At 51.4% G+C, this 19,309-nt stretch overlaps 7 protein-coding genes across 7 annotated transcripts, besides 4 other annotated features; 2 read left to right on the top strand and 5 right to left on the bottom strand.

The window, feature by feature from the left end:
- Positions 1-473: 473 nt before the first annotated feature.
- NFIA_066940 (mitochondrial 54S ribosomal protein mL40) lies at positions 474-1,249 on the bottom strand (the record flags this gene model as incomplete). The annotated part of the gene is made up of 2 exons (XM_001263423.1): positions 474-820; positions 946-1,249. The coding sequence occupies 2 exons, from the start codon at positions 1,247-1,249 to the stop codon at positions 474-476; spliced, it is 651 nt and encodes a 216-aa protein (XP_001263424.1).
- Positions 1,250-1,665: 416 nt separating this feature from the next.
- NFIA_066950 (RING finger domain protein) lies at positions 1,666-3,156 on the bottom strand (the record flags this gene model as incomplete). The annotated part of the gene is made up of 1 exon (XM_001263424.1): positions 1,666-3,156. One exon carries the CDS (start codon positions 3,154-3,156, stop codon positions 1,666-1,668), a length of 1,491 nt encoding a protein of 496 aa, XP_001263425.1.
- A 139-nt stretch (positions 3,157-3,295) lies between these two features.
- Positions 3,296-3,319: a microsatellite.
- Positions 3,296-3,320: a microsatellite.
- Positions 3,321-4,049: 729 nt separating this feature from the next.
- NFIA_066960 (acetolactate synthase catalytic subunit) lies at positions 4,050-6,348 on the bottom strand (the record flags this gene model as incomplete). The annotated part of the gene is made up of 4 exons (XM_001263425.1): positions 4,050-5,800; positions 5,876-5,943; positions 6,012-6,110; positions 6,182-6,348. 4 exons carry the CDS (start codon positions 6,346-6,348, stop codon positions 4,050-4,052), a joined length of 2,085 nt encoding a protein of 694 aa, XP_001263426.1.
- Positions 6,349-9,988: 3,640 nt separating this feature from the next.
- Positions 9,989-11,696, top strand: NFIA_066970 (galactokinase galE; the record flags this gene model as incomplete). Its single annotated transcript, XM_001263426.1, has 3 exons — positions 9,989-10,644; positions 10,702-11,583; positions 11,660-11,696. The coding sequence occupies 3 exons, from the start codon at positions 9,989-9,991 to the stop codon at positions 11,694-11,696; spliced, it is 1,575 nt and encodes a 524-aa protein (XP_001263427.1).
- Positions 11,697-12,197: 501 nt separating this feature from the next.
- NFIA_066980 (uncharacterized protein) lies at positions 12,198-13,469 on the bottom strand (the record flags this gene model as incomplete). Its single annotated transcript, XM_001263427.1, has 1 exon — positions 12,198-13,469. One exon carries the CDS (start codon positions 13,467-13,469, stop codon positions 12,198-12,200), a length of 1,272 nt encoding a protein of 423 aa, XP_001263428.1.
- Positions 13,470-14,188: 719 nt separating this feature from the next.
- On the top strand, positions 14,189-16,570 carry NFIA_066990 (Mcm10/DnaG-type zinc finger protein; the record flags this gene model as incomplete). The annotated part of the gene is made up of 1 exon (XM_001263428.1): positions 14,189-16,570. One exon carries the CDS (start codon positions 14,189-14,191, stop codon positions 16,568-16,570), a length of 2,382 nt encoding a protein of 793 aa, XP_001263429.1.
- Positions 14,294-14,324: a microsatellite.
- Positions 16,527-16,551: a microsatellite.
- A 778-nt stretch (positions 16,571-17,348) lies between the features above and the next one.
- On the bottom strand, positions 17,349-18,806 carry NFIA_067000 (uncharacterized protein; the record flags this gene model as incomplete). Its single annotated transcript, XM_001263429.1, has 2 exons — positions 17,349-17,949; positions 18,007-18,806. 2 exons carry the CDS (start codon positions 18,804-18,806, stop codon positions 17,349-17,351), a joined length of 1,401 nt encoding a protein of 466 aa, XP_001263430.1.
- Between the last annotated feature and the right edge of the window lie 503 nt (positions 18,807-19,309).

The raw sequence follows: 19,309 nt of genomic DNA on the forward strand, positions 1-19,309 counted from the left end.
TAGGGTATATCTTCCTGTTCACACTCTCCTTTACATGAACACTTGCACTCCGGATTCCCCTCCTTTGGTATGCTTCCTTCTCGACTTTGGAGCGCTTCGTCTCGTTATGATTCTCCCTGCGCCTCACTTTGCTTCTTTCTTTTATCTTTCCTATATTCATCCCCTTTTCTGATGCTGTCTAGCGTCTTTTGCACTTCATCTATGTCTTATATCCAGCATTTTGACACATACTGAACTTGCTGATGTCAATTCCGGCTGTACGTCATGCTTGTGTCCAACCTGAGCAAGAGCGAGGGCAAAAATTGCACAATGTAGTTATTGGCTTTAAAAACAGTCTATATCGGTGAATCAGATCCCCATGAAACTAAACACTCAGAACAAAATGACCTATAGTACATGCCAATACTTACAAATAGACTCAACAAATCAGGCTTTCCATTGACCGCCGCCCACCACTGGTAGAAAAAACATGACTAGTATTTCTTTTCCATGCGCTTCCACTCATGATTCCACCCCTCCTTACTCGGGCCCTCGGTCTGCATCCGCCCATACTCAATTGGAAACATATCCCTATATACCCCGCGCTTATTCATCGAGATCCGGAACAGCTTGCCTCCATCCCCAGCGCCCGTACGGAGCTCCTCGCACGCGGCGTTCATCGCCTGCCACTGGCGCTGCAGCTCGAGCTGTCTCGCGCGGCGCTGCTGCGCTTGGTACAGTTGCCAGGCGCGGTGGATGGTCCAGTGCCGGAGGTAGCGGGTTCGCGAGAAGCGGAGGGGTCGGGGGGTGAGCGGGTGCCAGAGGAAGTAGCGAATTAGCGCTGTGGTACGTTAGTTAGCAGCGGCATTGCATCAACTCCCGTTCCCATTTCTGGATCCCGTCGATGCCTCTTGAGCGAAGTGGTCGTGGTTCGGGGGGGAAACTCCCAAGAGACAAAGTACTTACTGATTCTTTTATCGCCGCGAGGAGCATTTTTGTTGCGTTTCAGTAGGGCGCTTGTTGTTGAGAAGGGCCGGCTCCCGATGACTGCTGCTGCTGATGCTGCGGGCTGAACAGGAGCGGTGGGTTTGCGTATTAAGAGGTCGTTGCTGAGCCGGCTGATGGCTGGTCGGGCGGGGGCTTGGGAGAGAGGGATTCTGAAGACGTTCGCCAGGGAGGCGAGGACCGGGGAGAGGGGCCGCATTGTGCGTGGTGAGTGTTGGATTTCCTGAGGTAGACTAGATGGGCTGGTGGAAGTGATGGAAGGCATTTTGGTTTTTGGGATCGGCGGCGGAAAGTTTGATTAGCCGCGCGCTTATTCAGATCTAACGCTACCAGCTACTGTTAACTATCTATCTACGGCCGAGATTGATTCCATCTCGTGTATAATATGACTTAATGCCATTATATTGAATTGATTGTGTAATTCACAGTTCGTGATATCGCCTGCAACAAATGCCATTGAGGTGCCTACCATGTGGGAATCTAAAACTCCTAAATCTGAGAAAAACCTTGGCATCCGTTGTCCGTTGAAGATCCGAGCGTAGAGAGAGTAGACTAGACAAATCCTCCAGGGTAATCCCAACCAACGCCAGTGAAATGCATCATCGTCATATCCATAGTCATGAGAGTAGAGAGCGCAGAAAGCGAAAGTGACAATGTTTTTGAAAAATTCGAGAAAGCCACTCAGTGGTCCACGACTTTCCTCTTCTTCCGGTCGTAGTTCAACACCTTTCGTTTCCTGTGTGTCTGTGCAAGTTTCCAGCGGCAGTAAAGTACCAATGCATCCTTCAGCAGTACAAACACGCACCCTCCGATGACACTTCGTCCCCACCGCGTCTGCAGCAGACCAGGTCGGCCGCGCTCCAAGGCTGACGGTGCGCTTGTCCACGACTTGGGGAGAATATACTTGAGCAGACCTCCCATGGATGCCGAAATTGCTGGAAATGCGAGAGCTCCAAGAATGATATCGGCAAGGTTGCTTGTTTCATGTATGAGGTCGTCTCGCCGTCCTAGTCCCAGATTGTTTTCATTTTGGCCGCCTCCTTGGTTTTGCCCGTTATTCTGGACGTCTTCTCCGGCATGGAGACCCAGAATACCCTGACGTACATCATTACCCATTCCAACTTGGAACTCCAGATCGATTTCCATCAATATCTGGCCATTCTCAGCATCGTTTCTTCCCTCCGGATGCTCAGGTGGCGCATTATCATCAAACTCGTTGATATCTGCTTGGCGCGGTTGCACCTCGGCAATCCACTTCCTTTCCAGCTTGCCGAATAATCTTTGATAGACTGCGCTGTAAAAGCTTTTAACATAGGGAAGCGCAGCAAAAGTCATAGCAGCACTAGGTGGCCACAGGTCAAGGTCGAGCTCCTGGGCCGAGTTATGCGTCGCGAAGAACAGGACTGGGATGGCAGGTAGAAGACCCTCGGCATAGCGAGTCCGTGAGAAGATGAGCACGAGCGGAATCAGTGGTAACCCTAGGTTCAAACCCGAGTTCCAAGTACCATCCGCCGTCTCTTCCAGAATTTGTCTCGCTTCCTCGGTCCCGAAAACGAAATACATCGAATAAACGCCGTGTGCGCAGCATCCCGCCCAAACGGTACCCGCCAGAGTAAACACCATACCCGGTAGAACTAACCGTCCAGCAAGCCGCTCGAACATCCGAACGACGTCAACGATATAGCTTCGCGGACGAGAGACCACAATTTCAGATTTACACTGCGGACACACCATCTTGGCTCCGTGACCATTGCGTTTGCGGGACCGAGGGTTTTCGAGATCAGCGAGCCAGTCCAAGAGGCAAGCCTCGTGAGCGGTCAAAGCGCAGGGACAAGGCGAGCGCCATTCGGAGTTCAAGGGGGAATCTTCCGTCTCGTCGGTGTAACAGATCCAGCACTTGCGCGGTTCTTCATTCACGGACTCAGTGGCGGTCGAGCTCGGGACAGGAGATTTGCTGGCGGTGGCGGTGTCAGAGGCGGCAGTTGACGCATCCTCGCTGGATGCGAGTGGTTTGTTGAGTAGAACTGCCTCGTTGCCCTCCATGGATTCTGCGGGTGAGGCGCTTGTGAAACTGCTTCTGTCTGTGCTCGCGGTAGTCTCATCTCGAACTGATGTGGCATCCAATGATCGAGCTCTGCCAATAGTGGCGGGATATCCGGGGAGAGAAGCCATGGTTGCGACAGATCGTGGTGAAGAAGACGGTCGAGCAAAAGGGAAGAATGGAAATCCGTAATTCTAGAAGATGAGATACGTGCCTGGCATCGTGCAAATCGAGGTTGTAGCTGAGTCACAAACCGAACTACAGGACTTAATGATGATGATGATGATGATGATGAAAAGAGGGGAGATAGTTTATTCATCACTCAGTCGTCAATCGGAGGGCGGAATCGATCTACCGCTTCCTCGGATACGGACCGCGGCTTTCAAGGACTTGCCTTTGATGGCCTCAGGAATCACTGACGACAGGGAGTGTCACGTGACAGTAGACATCTTATTGCATGCGATCACCTCACTACTGATGGCGGATATCGTAGCATAACAAGCCACCTGCCTCTATTATCATCTAACTGGGATTGACGGCGTAGATTTGGCAGAGCAGTATGAACTTGTCTGGGTGTTCATAGATGTAATCTTCATTTCAAATCTTCAGAGACAGTCTGTGATATCAGTCATCGATTTGCCCATCCTTTCCTAAGACATACATGGAAGGTTTCCAACCTAAGTAACCTTCAAAAAGCAATGATAATGTGCATTATATACAAGCTAATGTCCGACAGAACCAGGGGCAGATTTTTCGCAGGATTACAATTGACATGCCAAGAGAACATGGAAAAGAAGGGGCTGTGAAGAAAAATGGACCGAATAGAGTGTCACTTTTGAGTCCCCTTATGATCTTTCCCCACTTTCATGAGGGAGGGAGAAGATTTTGTGTGAGAGGCTGGATGTCGATTTAAGCATACATCTCCGCCCAGTCGCGTTTTAGAACCCGCCAGAAACGCCATGGATATCAACAGAAAGATGAAAGATCAGTAAGCAATGTCGCAAAGCCGAAAGCGTCTACATGATCACTTGTGAAGGTACTCGGGGGCGGTTCTGCTTCTCAGAAGGGCCTTTCTCTCCTTCTCCTTGGCTTCATCATAGACCAGGAACTCGTGCAGGGCGCTACCAGCGGGAACCATGGGGAGCACGGGCACCTTGCGGTCGGTGAAGACCTCAAGCAGAGCGGGACCATCGCTCTCGATCAGCCACTTCAGCTTCTCCTCCACCTCAGAAGGCTTAGTGCAGCGCTCAGCAGCGACACCCATAGACCGAGCCATGGGCACAAAGTCAGGGTTCTTTTGGTGGGTATGCGAGTATCGGTCCTCGTAAAACAGGTTCTGCCATTGTGTCACCATGCCCTGCTCTTCGTTGTTCAACAGGAGGACCTTGACGCCGATGTTGAACTGAGCAGCGGTGGTAAGTTCGGTAAGAGTCATGTTGAACGAAGCGTCACCATCGATATCAATGACGAGGCAATCGGGGCGTGCGACCTTGGCGCCGATAGCAGCGGGAAGGCCGTATCCCATGGTACCGAGACCACCAGAGGTAATCATGGTACGGGGATGGCGCCAACGGAAGTGCTGGGCAGCCCACATCTGATGCTGACCGACACCAGTAGTGATGATGGTGCGGTCTTTGATGGGGGCGGTGAGATCGCTGAGTTTCTCAATCAAAGCCTGGGGCTTGATGGGGCCCTCCGGGCTCTGCTTCTCGTACAGAGAAAAGGGGAAGCGGGCTTTCCAGTCATTGATCTGAGCAAACCATTCTGGTCTTTCAGAGACCGGCTTGACATGGGGAAGCAGGAGGCGGATGTTCTCAGCACAGTCACCCTCCACAGCCTCGTTGGCCTGAACGACCTTGTTGATGTTCTTGGGCATGATTTCGAAGTGGACGATTCCACCACGTTTCTCAGAGGCAGCCAACTTGGCCTGGGGAGCAAACTTGGAGAGGTTACCAGTCACACGATCGTCAAAACGGGCACCAACGGCAATGATCAAATCGGCTTCCTGCATAGCCATGTTGGCGTACGCAGATCCGTGCATTCCCAGCATGTGAAGAGCCTTGGGGTCAAGCTCATCAAAGCCTCCGAGACCCTGCAGAGTGGTAGTGACAGGAATGCAGGCCTTGTCCGCCAATTCCTTCAGCACTTTGGGACCATCTGGGTGAGCGAGGAGACCCTGCCCGACATACAGAACGGGCTTCTGGGCAATGTTAACCAGGCGGGCGACACGGTCAATGCTGCTCTCGAGCTGCTTCATGCTGAGCTCACGAGCAGCCATGGTAGCAGCACTCGGGAGGGAGGGGATAGTGCTGTTCATGGGAATGGGCTTGCGAAGGATGCCAGCGGTGATGTCCTTGGGGAGATCGACCAAAACTGGTCCCGGGCGACCGCTGGTTGCAATCTCGAAAGCCTCCTGGATCCGACGAGGGAGCTCCGCAACGGACTTAACCATAACATTCCATTTGGTACAGGCTCTCGAGATACCGATGACATCGGCCTCCTGGAAAGAATCGGTACCGATCGAGCTAGTGGGAACCTGACCACAGAAAACAACCATTGGGGTACCGTCAGAAAGAGCGTCCTGCATAGGTGTAATGACATTGGTGGCTCCTGGTCCGGAAGTAACGAGGACGACACCGGGTTTTCCAGAAGCACGTGCGTAACCTTCGGCCATATGTCCGGCACCCTGTTCATGGCGAGGAAGAACGAAGTCAAAGTGCTTAGAGTTGTAGATGGCATCGAACACGGGGAGAATGGCACCACCGGGGTAGCCAACTAGTTTGCGAGTTCAGTATACCGTCCGTTGAAGGGGGACTTTAACAAAAGAGTGGTAAGCGAGGGATGACTCACAGATGTGCTTAACACCAAGTCGGAGCATCATCTCGTGGAAGATCTGTCCACCACTAAGACCGACAAACCTGCTCATCACGATAATTAGGCTCGTTCTAAACAATCAATTGATGTGACGCCTTCTGAATTGACATACGAGTCGTCCAGCTCGGGTAGCTGCCGATTTTGCAGAGGTGAAACTTCATTGCGATGAGGCTCCTGGTTGAAGGCGGGACTAGGAATAGGTCTTGAATTTCTAAAGCATTGAAATGTCAGTGTCTGTGGACAAGAACTTTCTGGGAGTCCTATCCCAAAGAGAAAACTCACGAAGCCGTAGCTGTTGCAGTGCTCTGGTTGCGCTTTTGAGCAGAAAAGCGGTGGGGCGAAACCGTACCGGCAACGGACGAAGAGGTGAACGGTCTTCTACCAGCAGCAATGTACTTCTGGTAGTGGAAAGAGCGCAGAGCGCTCTTTGATGGTCTTAGAGGCATCATCTTGATGGCGGATGACTGCCAGGCCAAAATAAGAGAGAAATGGAGGGTTTGGGGAGAGGAGAGGAGATGGAATTGCTGGACCAGAAATTCAGTAGGGAAAGACGCCCAAAAGAGGCCGAGTGAAGAGTCAGACTTCGGGGGAGAGGATCTGGACCAGCTAACCGACAGCGGCCTAGCGCGGCCTAAGGCCAATTACCTTAACGCCATTATTGGACAGCGCACTCCGATGTTCGGCGTCCGTCCGCTTGTTTGTACATCACCTGATTGGCAGCTTTCTAGTTAGTCATAATGCGGAGTACTACCTAGGTACCTCACGGAGCACAAGCATGGACCTTGACTCTTCAGACACACCTTGATGCTTGTCTACAAAATCAGCTGGGAGCATGCACACCCAACGCTGATCATACAAGCCGAGTTACAGATCAATGGATTACAGATGCAGTATATCGCAGTACATCCAGCTTAAGGTAGCTTTGGACATTCTTGCACGCCAACCATAATCACACGAGGAATGAGAATCCTTGAACCGCATTCAACAGTCGAATTTCTGTCTTTCTGTGTGCGGCTTATCGTTGGCCAGACATAGGGTTAGCACTTTCGAGGGGCGTACTGATGACTTGGCGTCATGAGCTTCAGAATATAGCGCTTGTAGTCAGGTTGGTATTGAGTATGGCTCAACGTGTATGACCCTTGCTTAGTCTTGAGCTTGTAATGCTCCTAACGGCAAGAGCCATTTTGCAAGACGTGCTCCAAACGCCATGACAGCTGATGATCGCGTCTGTGCTCCTGGAGACGGATTTGTGCAGAAGAGCTGCATTAGAAGCGGGGTAGATGCCTGCCTGGTGTTCCTCGCGCAATCAATCCTTAAGGGGATTTGATCCACGAAGGTACTATAACCATATTCACCGGTCCTTCAATCCATTGAATGCCACGGACCCAGCATCTTGGTACTCGACCGTTCAATAACTGAGTTCTGGATCTGCTTCTCAAGCATGAGAATGTATGGGTCAATGTAACTCACTGATGCCAAGAGTGAAATTCCAAGCCTGTCGGTTACTTGAGGTTAACAGCGAGACAATGTTGCAGTCCAATGTCAGGCCAGGCCATAACAGTTTAAGATAGCACCTCGTGGCATGATTATCATCCAAGGTAGACCAGTTTCTAACGTGGCTGAGCTAAGGTACTCGGCGTAGGTAGTTAATACCTTCTTCGAACCCCGCATGCCAGCTGTCATTGATAATTTGCTGGTGATTGATTGCTCTTCCGTGCCTTATTACTGAGTACTCAGCCCACGCTAGGCCCTATATGGAGACACAAAGTGGACAGTGACTGGGGTGGTACCATCGAGTGAAGCTATGTATCTCCAAGGATTAGGACCAGATTTGGCGTCTAAGCATGGAGACAAAGGCCAGTAAAGAGATGAAGCAAAAGGAATTTGTCTCATTCATTATCTTACTGGCAAAGGACGATTGACCCCTTTTGACTCTACCACGGCTAGTCAGAAGAGGTCACTGATAGGGGCATCTGTACCTTCAGTATGGCGCCTCGGAAAATTATCGTGGTATCATATGGAAGCTGATGGTGGGTCCTTGTATTGCAAGTCATTCGTCTTGGTTGCAAGCTTTCTGAGGCCTGGTCCCCCAGGCATTGCTGTCCTGTCCATCTTGTTGGCGCCTCCGTCTGCCATTGAACCTAGTCTACAATGTGACTCTTCATTCCTCGCTTCCCACAGCTGTATCATAATAGATTCATAATAGATTAGTATGATTCCAAGTAAGAATGGTGTACAGCACGGGCTAGGTCATCAACATACCACTACCGCTAAATGAGCCAGCCGCAAAATTTCTGACTCTATCAACTATAACCACACGTGCGGCTGTGGTCTTCAACTTCCTAAAGACTCCCGGCAAAAAGCTGTCAGAGCGAGATGTAGTTATCTGTCCAGGAGATACCGCAGCAGACGATGTTGTTGAAATGTTGCGTGTCTTGTGCAAAATAGGGTCCATAATTTCCCTTAACATCTGCGAGGTGATTATGACATCCCTCGGTGGGACCAGGGGGCCGTTCATAGAGGGCCGCAAAAGGAAGTATCATGGGATCACCAGTCACAGTAGTCGCCGTCACTATCATTTCGTGCACGGAGTAGGCGCACTCTCATGGTAATGCGATGTATTGATGATCCTCCCTAAGAATAACTACAAGCTTCGATTCTTTCAGCAGGTCTTCCGCGTCTAGTAGATCTTTGTCGTCTAACCATGCATTCTCATGGTCGTCGTATCCGAGCCATTTGACAAGATATTGGGCCTTGGTCTTCCCTGATTTCGTCATACGGGTTCGCTTTGCGACGACCTTTATCAATTTCGTATTCATCCTGGCCTTCTACTTGGATAGGGCCTGGTTTATCCGGTGTGGGACGTCCAAAGGGTCTTGATCTGACGGGTAGCGCCCAAGGTGAATGATGGATATCACGGGATGGATGCGCCATGTCTCCGGTAGATCAAGTTCGTAGGCTTAAGGGCAGACACGCTGCAGGACAGTAGATGGCCGTGCGTACTGGTGGTTCCACCATATATCGTGATTCGGGTTCTAAGTCCCCGTGGAGGTCTCTCAGATACTTTAGCCTTTCTAAGACGAACTAAGAGCACTCCATCCACTATGAGCTCTGGTCCAGTCGCAGTGTATACTAGGATTCGCTTGGATGAGCGGTGTGGCGGTGTAGAAAAGCCACATAAAGTAGGCAGACCGTATTATTCAGCACCAAATCCTCAAACACTAGGTCTGAGCAACCGGATATAGGACAGGTGGATGAGTTGGTCCTCTTGATTTAGCTCCAATGGCGTTAATCGCCGACTGAACAGCCTTCATATGTTTGCTTCTTTCCACGCAGGTATTTCGCCAGGGGAAGCGAAGGGTAGGTCAAGAAGGCCTGGCTGGACAATTGCTGAAGATATAAGCACCTTCGTCCTGTGCTGGGCAGGGGTCATTGGCCACCAGAGTAGTCAGGACATCAGTTGCATCTGTCTGGAGTCTTTTTATGATGGAGGTACTGCACACATTGATTGCTTACTGAGGACCCTAAGCACCATACGGAGGCACAGTGGAGGGCGAGTGGGGTCAGTACCATCTAGCTCAAGGTAAGCTATGCAGCATATGCTAGGGTCTAAAAGATTGCTGGAGAAACCGGGGAGCCGGTGAATGACGGAGAAACTATTCCGTAGAGTGAGTGAAATGGAATACTAAGGTAGTAGAAGGACGGGATAATCTCCGGTTTAAATTTAACCGAGAGGAGCGTCCGAGTCCTACGGGACACAGATTCACCCAGTGAGAGGCACGGGACCTCTGGGGCATCATTTCGGGGATCCCCACTCTAATCCAATGCATTGAAGTATTATTGAAGCATCGATGTCTCGGCGTATTTCGTGGTGTCTCTGCCCCTCGGCCCCTCCCCACGCTTCCCCCTATGACATAGAGATTAGTTTGGTAGTTTTCCCACCAGACACTTCAGCAATATTTCCGTGTGTCAGGTACACCTTTTTTTCTTTCTCTGATCTTCTCACTTTCATCTTACTTTTCTTCTTTTGCCCGAAAACTACCTCTGACATCTTATCTCCTCCCTGATCTTGCACTTAGATACCCCGCCATGGCAACCCCGCAGGAACTCGTGCCTCAAACAGAATCCATAGCTGAGGTCTACGCTACGGACGACGCCTCTGCTACCTCTGCTGCCCCTGAGCACCAGTCACGGTTCAATAGATTAGTAACTCATTTCAACAAATTATACGGCCATCGTCCAGATTTCGTGGCCCGCAGCCCTGGCCGTGTCAACATCATTGGAGAGCACATCGACTACAACCTATACGATGTCCTCCCGACAGCTGTAAGTGTCGACGTGATTATCGCCGTCAAGGTTGTTCCTCCTACTGGCTCGGAACCGTTTGTCAAAATTTCCAATGTTTCGCCCGAAAAGTTCCCCTCTCGTGAATTCACTGTGCCTCGGGATACCGATATCGAGATTGACCCCAAGAAGCATGAATGGGTCAACTACTTCAAGGCTGGTCTTTCGGGCGCGTTGAAGTTCCTGCGCAAGCAGAAGGCGGATGGCTCGTTTACACCAGCAAGCTTTGAGGTCTTGGTGGATGGTAATGTTCCCCCAGGTGGTGGTATCTCCAGCAGCGCCGCCTTTGTCTGCGCAAGTGCGTTGGCCGTCATGAAGGCCAACAACCACAATGTTTCGAAGCAGGACCTGCTCGACCTGGCTGTTGTTTCGGAGAGAGCCGTTGGTGTCTACTCGGGAGGGTAAGTTGATCACTGCAGCGGCATATGGTATTGTGAGCTAACCAGTTTATGCTGTAGAATGGACCAAGCGGCTTCCATCTTCTCTCGTCGCGGATATCTCCTCTATACCCAGTTCTACCCCAACTTTGCCGTTCAGCATGTCCCGATTCCCAAGGCCGATGAAGAAATCACTTTCCTCATGGCCCAGAGCTTCGTCACCTCAAACAAGGCCGAGACGGCACCCCGTCACTACAACCTGCGTGTCGCCGAATGCACTCTCGCCGCTGTGGTCCTGGCCGCGCAGCACGGCATCACCTTGACCAAGGACAACAGCTCGCTGGGATACAGTCTGCGCAACTTCCACGAGGAATTCATGCGCAAGGAGGGCCGCCTCGGGGACCCACTGGAATACCAGATCGACTCCGTGATCCAGTCCACCATGGAACTCCTGACCCAGGAGCAGGGATACACCCGGGAAGAGATCGCCAAGCTGCTCGGCATCACAGTCCCCGAGCTCGAGGCCAAGTTCCTTTCCGCATTCCCGGTCCAGGCAGAGCGCTTCTTACTCCGTCAGCGTGCCCTGCACTGCTTCAAAGAAGCCCGGCGCGTGCTTGACTTCAGGGCCTGCCTGGCCAAGGCCCACACCCTGGACGAGAGGCGCATCCACTACCTGGGCCAGCTGCTGAACGAGTCCCAGGAATCCTGCCGCACGGACTACGACTGCAGTGCCCCGGAAGTCGATGAGATCTGCGCCATTGCCCGCCGCGCCGGGACCTGGGGAAGTCGCCTTACGGGTGCTGGCTGGGGTGGTTGCACGGTCCACATGCTGCCGCAGTCCAAGGTCGAGGCCGTCACCAAGGCCTTGAAGGAAGAGTATTATCTGAAGAAGTTCCCGGATATCAGCGAGGAGAAGCTGGCACAGGCAATGGTTATCAGCAAGCCTTCCAACGGATCCTTCATGTATGTGTACTCTTGTCTGGATGATGTCTTTACGGTTCCAAACGAGAATGTTGAGTCACTGACTGCTTTTTCCCAGGATTACGGGAGCCGCCATTACCGATGTCAAAATTTAGGAGATGTATATCACGAGAGAGAAAATAAAGCATTGAGCGATTTTCTACTGTTCACATTGATCTCTAGGGCGATTGGATTGTCCTTCTTAATCCACATCCAGGAGTATATAATACATAAGTGCCTGTAACATCTATTGAAGGTAGGCATGGTTTGATTCTGATTCCACATATCTTACAATTCAGTACAGTCCATTCGATCGGAGAGCGGCCGGTCCGTACGTTGCATGAGTGGACCTGGTTGTTGCATAAGTACTGTCCTCAATAACGAAGCGTGTGGACTGCAAGCATGAGCAATCATGTTTGGGCCGCTTTTAGGCCTCAAAGCTTGCCTTGGGACTGGAGATAAGACCTCGCTTGGTCTACCCCATTATCTGACTTTCGAAGTCCGTACCAAGAAATGGACAGGCTTCTTGGTAACTGAGGCTCTACCATCCGTCGCTTGTTGTGAACAATCGTCGGGGATGAAGCGACTGATCAATCGTTGGGATAAAGCGAGAAAACTCATGATTTCTTCTTGAGCGCTGCCTTGGTAAAGAAATCACTCATCTTCTTCATTCCCGTAGTATTGACCTTCTTCAGGTCTCTCACACCGCGGGATTCACCGGCCTTCTTCTTCTTCTCTTCCTCTTCTTTGCGGCGCTTTTTCTCGGCGCGGGATTCTGCAGCTTCGTCGTCGTCGGCACCGCGCTTGCGGCTGAAATCCCCGAGCGATTGAGATGCCAGTGCTTGCGCCCGCAGCTCTGCGATATGCTGGAGATGGTCTTGGAGGGGTTTGAAATCCACCGGTGTTTCAGGTGTAGCAAGTAACTCGTCTAACCTAGCACAGAGTTCTGGGGAGATGTATGATTCCTTGATGAAGGAGAGGACGGTGGAGATTCTGAGCAGACGAGCCATATTGTCCCTGGTGGCGGATTCCAGATTCGATTCAGCGGACAGTTCTGTAGCAGGGGTTGAGACACCTGAGGGTGTCGAGACAGAGGCAGTCGTTGTAGATTGGGTTTCCTGTTTGTCCTGGGACTCTCCCTCGCCGTCATCTTCCAATGACGACGTGCCTCCGATGATGGTCTCCTCTTGTTTGACGGACATCAAGGGTGTAACTAGTGCTTGACGCACAAATCGCTCCTCTAAACTCGCTGGAAGGCCCTGGGCCACTAGGCGCTCCGCCTTAGCGATCAGTTCCTTGAGGAGCTTGACCTCGTCGAAGCGGAACATTTTCTCATCTCCTGCTTCGACCGAGTCACATACCGCCTCGACTCGCGATTGCAAGACACTGCGGAAATCTTCATTGTAAACTATGTGCCGTAGATGACTTGGCAAATCGTCCTGCGAATCAACGATATCGTCGAGCGGCTGGAACAGCCTCTTGGTATGGGTCGACGTGGCTGGGGTCAGCAGAGGTATCATGAAGAACATGACATCAATTGGCGTTGCAACACACAGTTCGGCGACTTTGGAGATAGTCCCATTGACTTGGGAGCGGTCACCGTCGCCATTGGAAGCTTTTGTGTCTTGTTTGGAAGTGAAGAGAATACTCCGTGGAAACTGCGGCGTGGACCCTACGACGGTAAACTCGTACACGCCAAGTTTCGGACAGAAGAAGTAGCGATTGGGCTCTCCAGTTCGCGGATTGGGCAATGTTACGAATCTGGCATCATCACTTGCAGCTGAAGGGAGAATGAATGTCTTGCTGGGCGTCTGCACTGTAGTCGGCGCTTTGAGATTCTTTTGTTCTGTTTCAGGCTGCTCAGAGGAAGCTGTTGATCGCGTCCGCATTTCGGCGGTATTGCTCGGAGACGAAGTATGTATATTATTCGATGGAACTATCTCACATCGCACGACAATGGACAGTTGGTAAAAACGATCGTGTACAAGCTTGCTGCTTGATGGTAGCTCCAAGGGATGCTCTCAACGCGTCGGAACATCAGGTTGGTTTAACTTCCATCTGCCGACGCGACACGCGCAGGACTCCCTCGTCCAATCAGCGCTGTTGCTGCACACAACCACTCACACTTGCAGCAGCGGAAGATTCAATTTCTCGTCTTGTGCCTTGCCGATGACAGGGGATCATACTAATAAAGAAAGGGGTTGTTTTCAACTTTGAAACACGGGGTAGTATTGTTATTGTTGCTCAGTCAATTCCTCAGTTTCCTGGTTTATTGGCACCTGGGCTCTCAATTATTGATTGACCTCGGTGCTCTGATTCCATCCCCGCATCCCAATCAACAATGGTCAGCCAAGGAGCGTAAGAAACAGACAGTGACACAGTCACTTGGCCTTTCACAATATCACTTGCTGGGAGAAATCAGGGAGTAGATGCTGCCATGACCAGCAGTGAGTGCATATCCTGTTTGTTTACCGGGGATTTTCCCTACTTGCGACAGTAAACTAACCGAAACTCCCGCAATTGTTCAGTGGTTGAGACCTCATGGCCACCGAAATCTCCTAGGGAGGTACTTCTCAGCTCTCCTGATGGTCGGAGGAAATTTCAAGATATGCGACGCCGCCAGGAGAATATGGGGTCGCCTTTAAAATACTCGAGGACTACTCCGAATCTACGAGCTAATCAAAAACTGAACGACGCTATTGATGGCCTGGACGACGAAGACGAAGACGAAGACGAAGACGAAGAGACGTTACGACTCAAGCTTGCTGCCATTGAAGCAAAGCTGAAGTTGAAGCAGCTTCAGAAAAGTCGCGCACGCTCAAACACGTTGGAATCGAACGATACACAGTCCAGACCGGCATCGGCAGTTAGCTTCTCGTCGCGGTCACAAGAGCAGGTATCGAGACTTAGGAGCCCCATTCAAACGACTCGCAGACACGAGCCGGATGATGTACAAGTCCCTTTGTCGCCTGTCAGACGAGCGGCTCCTCCAGTTGAACCTGCGTCCCCGCGGAGATACCTTCTCGGCATCGACAAGGGTCTCAAAGGTAGCGATGTTAGTCTCAAACGTCCGCCAAACTCCCGCTTGGGGACACGGCCAACAAGTATGCACGGGACTCGTGAAGCTGCCATGTCTCACTCCGGCGATATCTTCGCATCTCACGCGCAGATGCTGGCTGCAGAGGAGAGTGGGAAACGGGGCAAAACATTTAGTGAGCGGATTGCTGAAAGCCGAACGGCTGAAAAGTCTCTCAGGGAACGAGAACTGAGGCTTCAGGTTAATCGAAGCTCCGCGTTCCAGTTCGACAAGACGGAGATGGAGACATTTAGGACAGCAGCGGCTGAGGCGAGAACAAACGCTCCTCCCAGGTCACCGACGAGAAGCCGTCCAGTCGAGACTTTCAGCAGAGACGACGTCGTGCGATCGTTTCAGAATCTCAAGCCTTCCATCAAACGAAGCCAGACTGCACCCAGTGTGCGCAAAGACGCAGGCTCCGAGGGATCACGACCATTTTCCCATAGGCGACCCAATCAATCTGAAACCGGACCGGCATCCTCTCAGTCTCGTGGAGATTCTTTCTCCGACCTTGACAACGAAACTCAAGACGAAGTAACAACGAAGACACCAGATTCGTCCAAGTTTGAGCCGTACTCGTCGCTTCACCTGTCGAATCGAATACTACCGCACTCCTTTCTAACTAGAACCCTCTCCGACAAGAAGATTCTTCGCATTCCAGACCTTCTGAGGACAGTGAGAGGGCCAGACTTTGAGCTTCCCGAAGAGATTGACGGAGACTACGTTGTATTCGGCATAGTTGCCTCAAAGTCGGAGCCAAAGCAAATCAAGGATACCAAAAATGTATCTGCGAAAGAAGTTGATCCCTTTGATGATGGACTGAACAACAGCAACAGGTATATGGCTATCACGCTCACAGATCTCAAGTGGACAATTGACTTGTTCCTGTTCGACACTGCCTTTCCTCGATATTACAGGTTATCAGAAGGCATCCTTATTGCCATCCTGAATCCTACCATCATGCCGCCTCCCAAAAATAAGATAGACACCAACAGGTTCAGCCTCTCCATTTCCTCATCAGATGATAAGATTCTCGAGGTCGGATATGCCCAAGATATAGGCTTCTGCAAAGCTGTCAGGAAGGACGGCAAGACATGCCAATCATGGGTGGATGGCCGAAAGACCGAGTTCTGCGATTTTCACCTCGATCTCCAGGTCCGTCGGGCGCAGTCACAACGGATGGGAGTCAACAGTGGCACAGGCATGTTTGGTCCTGGGGGCCGTTCAGGCCCACGGACTGGAGCTTTCGCGGGTGGGAAGAAACCAGGAACCCCGAACGGTCTGAAGTCAAATGGTCCCCAATATGATTTGGGATCTCAGTCCTTGTACTACATTGCACCCGCTCCTAAATCTCAAGGCGGCGGCGCTCAACATTCCCGCCACAGAGCACCCGGCCAATCTGCCGCCAGTCTCATCGACGCCGACGACGAAGATCCGTTCATCGCAGCAGGCATGATGGGCCGTGGGGCGGAAAGCAAGGAAGAACGCTTCCGGAGACGTCTTGTGCAGCAGCAGCGCGAACGAGACATCACTCAGAAGCTAGTCACCTCTCGAGCTGGCAACGTGGGGGCCGAGTACCTCCGCGCAAGAGCAAACAAGCCCGCAACATCCTCTCATCCCGAAAGCGCCGCCTCGTCTTCACAAGAGAAATCCAGCTTCGAGGCCTCCACCCCCGTTTCTGCGACCAGCCTCGGCCTAACGGGCTTCAGGAGAGCAAACGCCGTCAAGCTCAGTCCACTGAAGCGCGCCTACGATGGCGACAAACAGCACAATGGCAGCGTCAAGAAGACGCGATTCATAACGTCCAACGGTATCAAGGAAGCCGGACGGGACAGCCTGGGCGGCAGCTCTAATGCCATGACAAAACCTAATGATGATGATGACGATGACGATGAACTAGACATCATCCGATAAATGAAGCCATTTGCATACTGTGCACCTCATTCTTTCCTCACCCACCTACAAACTAGATACCCCCCCTCCTTGCCTCATTTCTTTTACCTGGCCAGAACAAAGTCACACGTCCTTCCTTGTAACAGCGCAGTGTCGAGGGTACCTCCCTTTAATTCATACTTCGGAACACCGCTGAGAGTCCGTCTTGCTTCAGGAAGCCATTCACTTTTTGTCGTTGGTAGTGTCAGCCATTCCGTTTTTGTAATTTCTTGCTTGTCCTTGTCATGCCGATAAATGATTACGGTGGTACTTGTAGCAGGACTATGTTGTACTATTCAATGTTTTATATGACTTCTCCAGCAATTATTGGCCTTGGGCTTTGAGGGCTCTGCAATTCAACCTGTGCCCCGTAGTCATATGCCATCGGGTCAACGGTGGCAGTATTGTATATTTTCCCAGCTGTAAGGCAAGTTTACTTTTTCAGGATAAGTGACAATCTGAGTTCAAGTTCATTGGGATATCTAATTCTGACTAGTTCAACGCAAAGTGGAATCGACACGCCCGAAAAGGTCAGGGAAACATAACTCCATCCCACCAATCCTCAAGCGAGATTCCAGCCAAATAACGTACCCATGCTCCCATTCCTGCTCAAGCTCATTAGGCAAAGAAAGAAGACCGATCTTTCGAAGAGATAAACATCAAGCGGAGGCCAGCCTAAACCAATACCCGGAAAAACGAAGTGAAAACCACAGGCGTAGAGAAAATACAATCATTCATGATCCAGACCATGCGAATAAGCTCACAACGTGGGGGTGGCTCTGTTCCCTCTCGTCTTCTTCATTGCAGGACCACCGGGACTAGCAGCTGCGTCCGCGTCTCTCTTCTTCGCCTTGGATACGGCATTCGCTGGAGTCTGCTTCTTGCGCAGCCAACCAGCAAATGGACTGACGCGCTTTGTAGTCGTTTCAGGCACATTTGGTGTTTCGATGTGTTCCGCGCCCTCTCGTTTGCCTCGAGGTCGCAGGGAACGCACAGTAGCACCTGGAGACGGAGATGTCGCAACCATAGCCTTCAGTGGGGGAGTCACCGGCCGCTGTGGCATTTCGACATCAGTGCCCTGATCGGCGTCATCCTCAAGCTCTTTGTGAAGCACGTGCTCGTCAACGTCGGTGGCCGCTTCTTCGTCAGAGTCGCTCATATTGTGCTCTGAATGACCACGATCATTGGCGCTCGGGAAGAGTACACGAGGCTTGATGGATGAGCGGGTCAAGGGGCGAACGGCGGTGTTGATGGACGAATCGATCAAGTCAGGACGCGCTGCGAGCAGACCCAAATCGTTTTCGTCTTCTCCGTCACTTTCGACGTCTTCCGTAAACTTTCGAAACATCTTCTTGCCTCGACTTTTAAGAAAGTTAGAATAGGCCCAACAAGAAAAGCGGAACCTGGGTAATACTCACAATACGTAGACCATTCCATCCTTCCGTTTGACCGCCTCATCAACTTCCTGATCGCGCTTCATCTCCTCCCTTCTGCTCCTTCTAGAAGCGCGCGCAGACACATGGCTGGTAGAATCCTGATTGTTGTGCTTCTTGTAGAAAGGGTTTCCCTCACTTTCGTCGATTTCTGGGATTCGATCACGGGAATCGGTGTAGATCTCAATCTGCGAAGATCCCCGTGTGGCATTGTCGATGAAACTGTCTAAAGAAAAGGCAGTGTCCTTCTTGGTCTTCTTGCTTCGCGAAGATGCCGAGCTCTGAGCTGCTGGGAACAGGGTGCGAGCAGTGTCTCCGACGGCACCAACTGCCTTCTTTCGTGGAGTTTTAGCAGGTGTGGGCAGCATGCCGTCAGTCATGGTGGGTCGGTATTTCTGGGGAGGGCGTTGTTGAGTATGCGAGAGTTCTGCGGTGGTGAAGGGGTCTGAGCTGTCTGACACATGGTGGTCTTCCAGTGAATGTGTAACAGCAGACGATCTGGTCTGGCCCGAATACTTCTTGCGGGGAGATCCGAAAACCGACCCTGGAGGCGACAATGCCTCAAACTCATCGCTGCTCTGCTTCTTCGTGCTTCTGAGACCGGGTTTGGTGTGAGCGGTCGCGAAACTGGGCGGAGGAGTAGTGCGGGACTCTCGTGAAGCCCGCTGACCGGCTAATCTCGTCGAATATCTAGTAGAATACGGTTCATATTGGTCATAGCCGGCTCCATGTCGAGGAGTAGGAGGAATTCGCAAAGTAGAAGGCGGAGGGGGTGTGGTCGCCATTGTGTGTTGTGTGTTGTGAGACACGTCAAATGACGGAACTTGTTCCTGCAGTAAAGATGTAGAGATACACCAAACGTTCCAACAAGATCCTATGACAATAAATCTGGATCGATGACTATCTGTGTTGCTGAAACTGAACACTTCGTTGGTGGTATGATCGAACGATGGCTCGAAGGAGACAAAGGGAGGAAAAACGCGCGACTCGCAACACGCACAACCCGACCGAAGGAGCGTCTAATCAATAAGACTTTCTGACTGACGACGCGCAATAAGGAGCGAAGGATGACTGTAAGTTAAATCAATCGATCTAATGGATGATAATTCTCGAAGATGAGATAAAGAGAAAACATAGAAGTGAGGATTGCAACCAAGGGTGGATAGATAGATGGTGAAGGGGGAAGGCCGGTCGATTGCTTGACGTCGAAAGTAACCAGCCACCGCTAATTATTAACCGACCCCTACAACATTGCGGCTTAGTAAGACTAAGCCTTAGTTTACGGGGT

The sequence above is a fragment of the Aspergillus fischeri genome, genomic scaffold (assembly GCF_000149645.3).
Source record: "Aspergillus fischeri NRRL 181 1099437636252 genomic scaffold, whole genome shotgun sequence".
Taxonomy (NCBI): Eukaryota; Fungi; Ascomycota; class Eurotiomycetes; order Eurotiales; family Aspergillaceae; genus Aspergillus; species Aspergillus fischeri.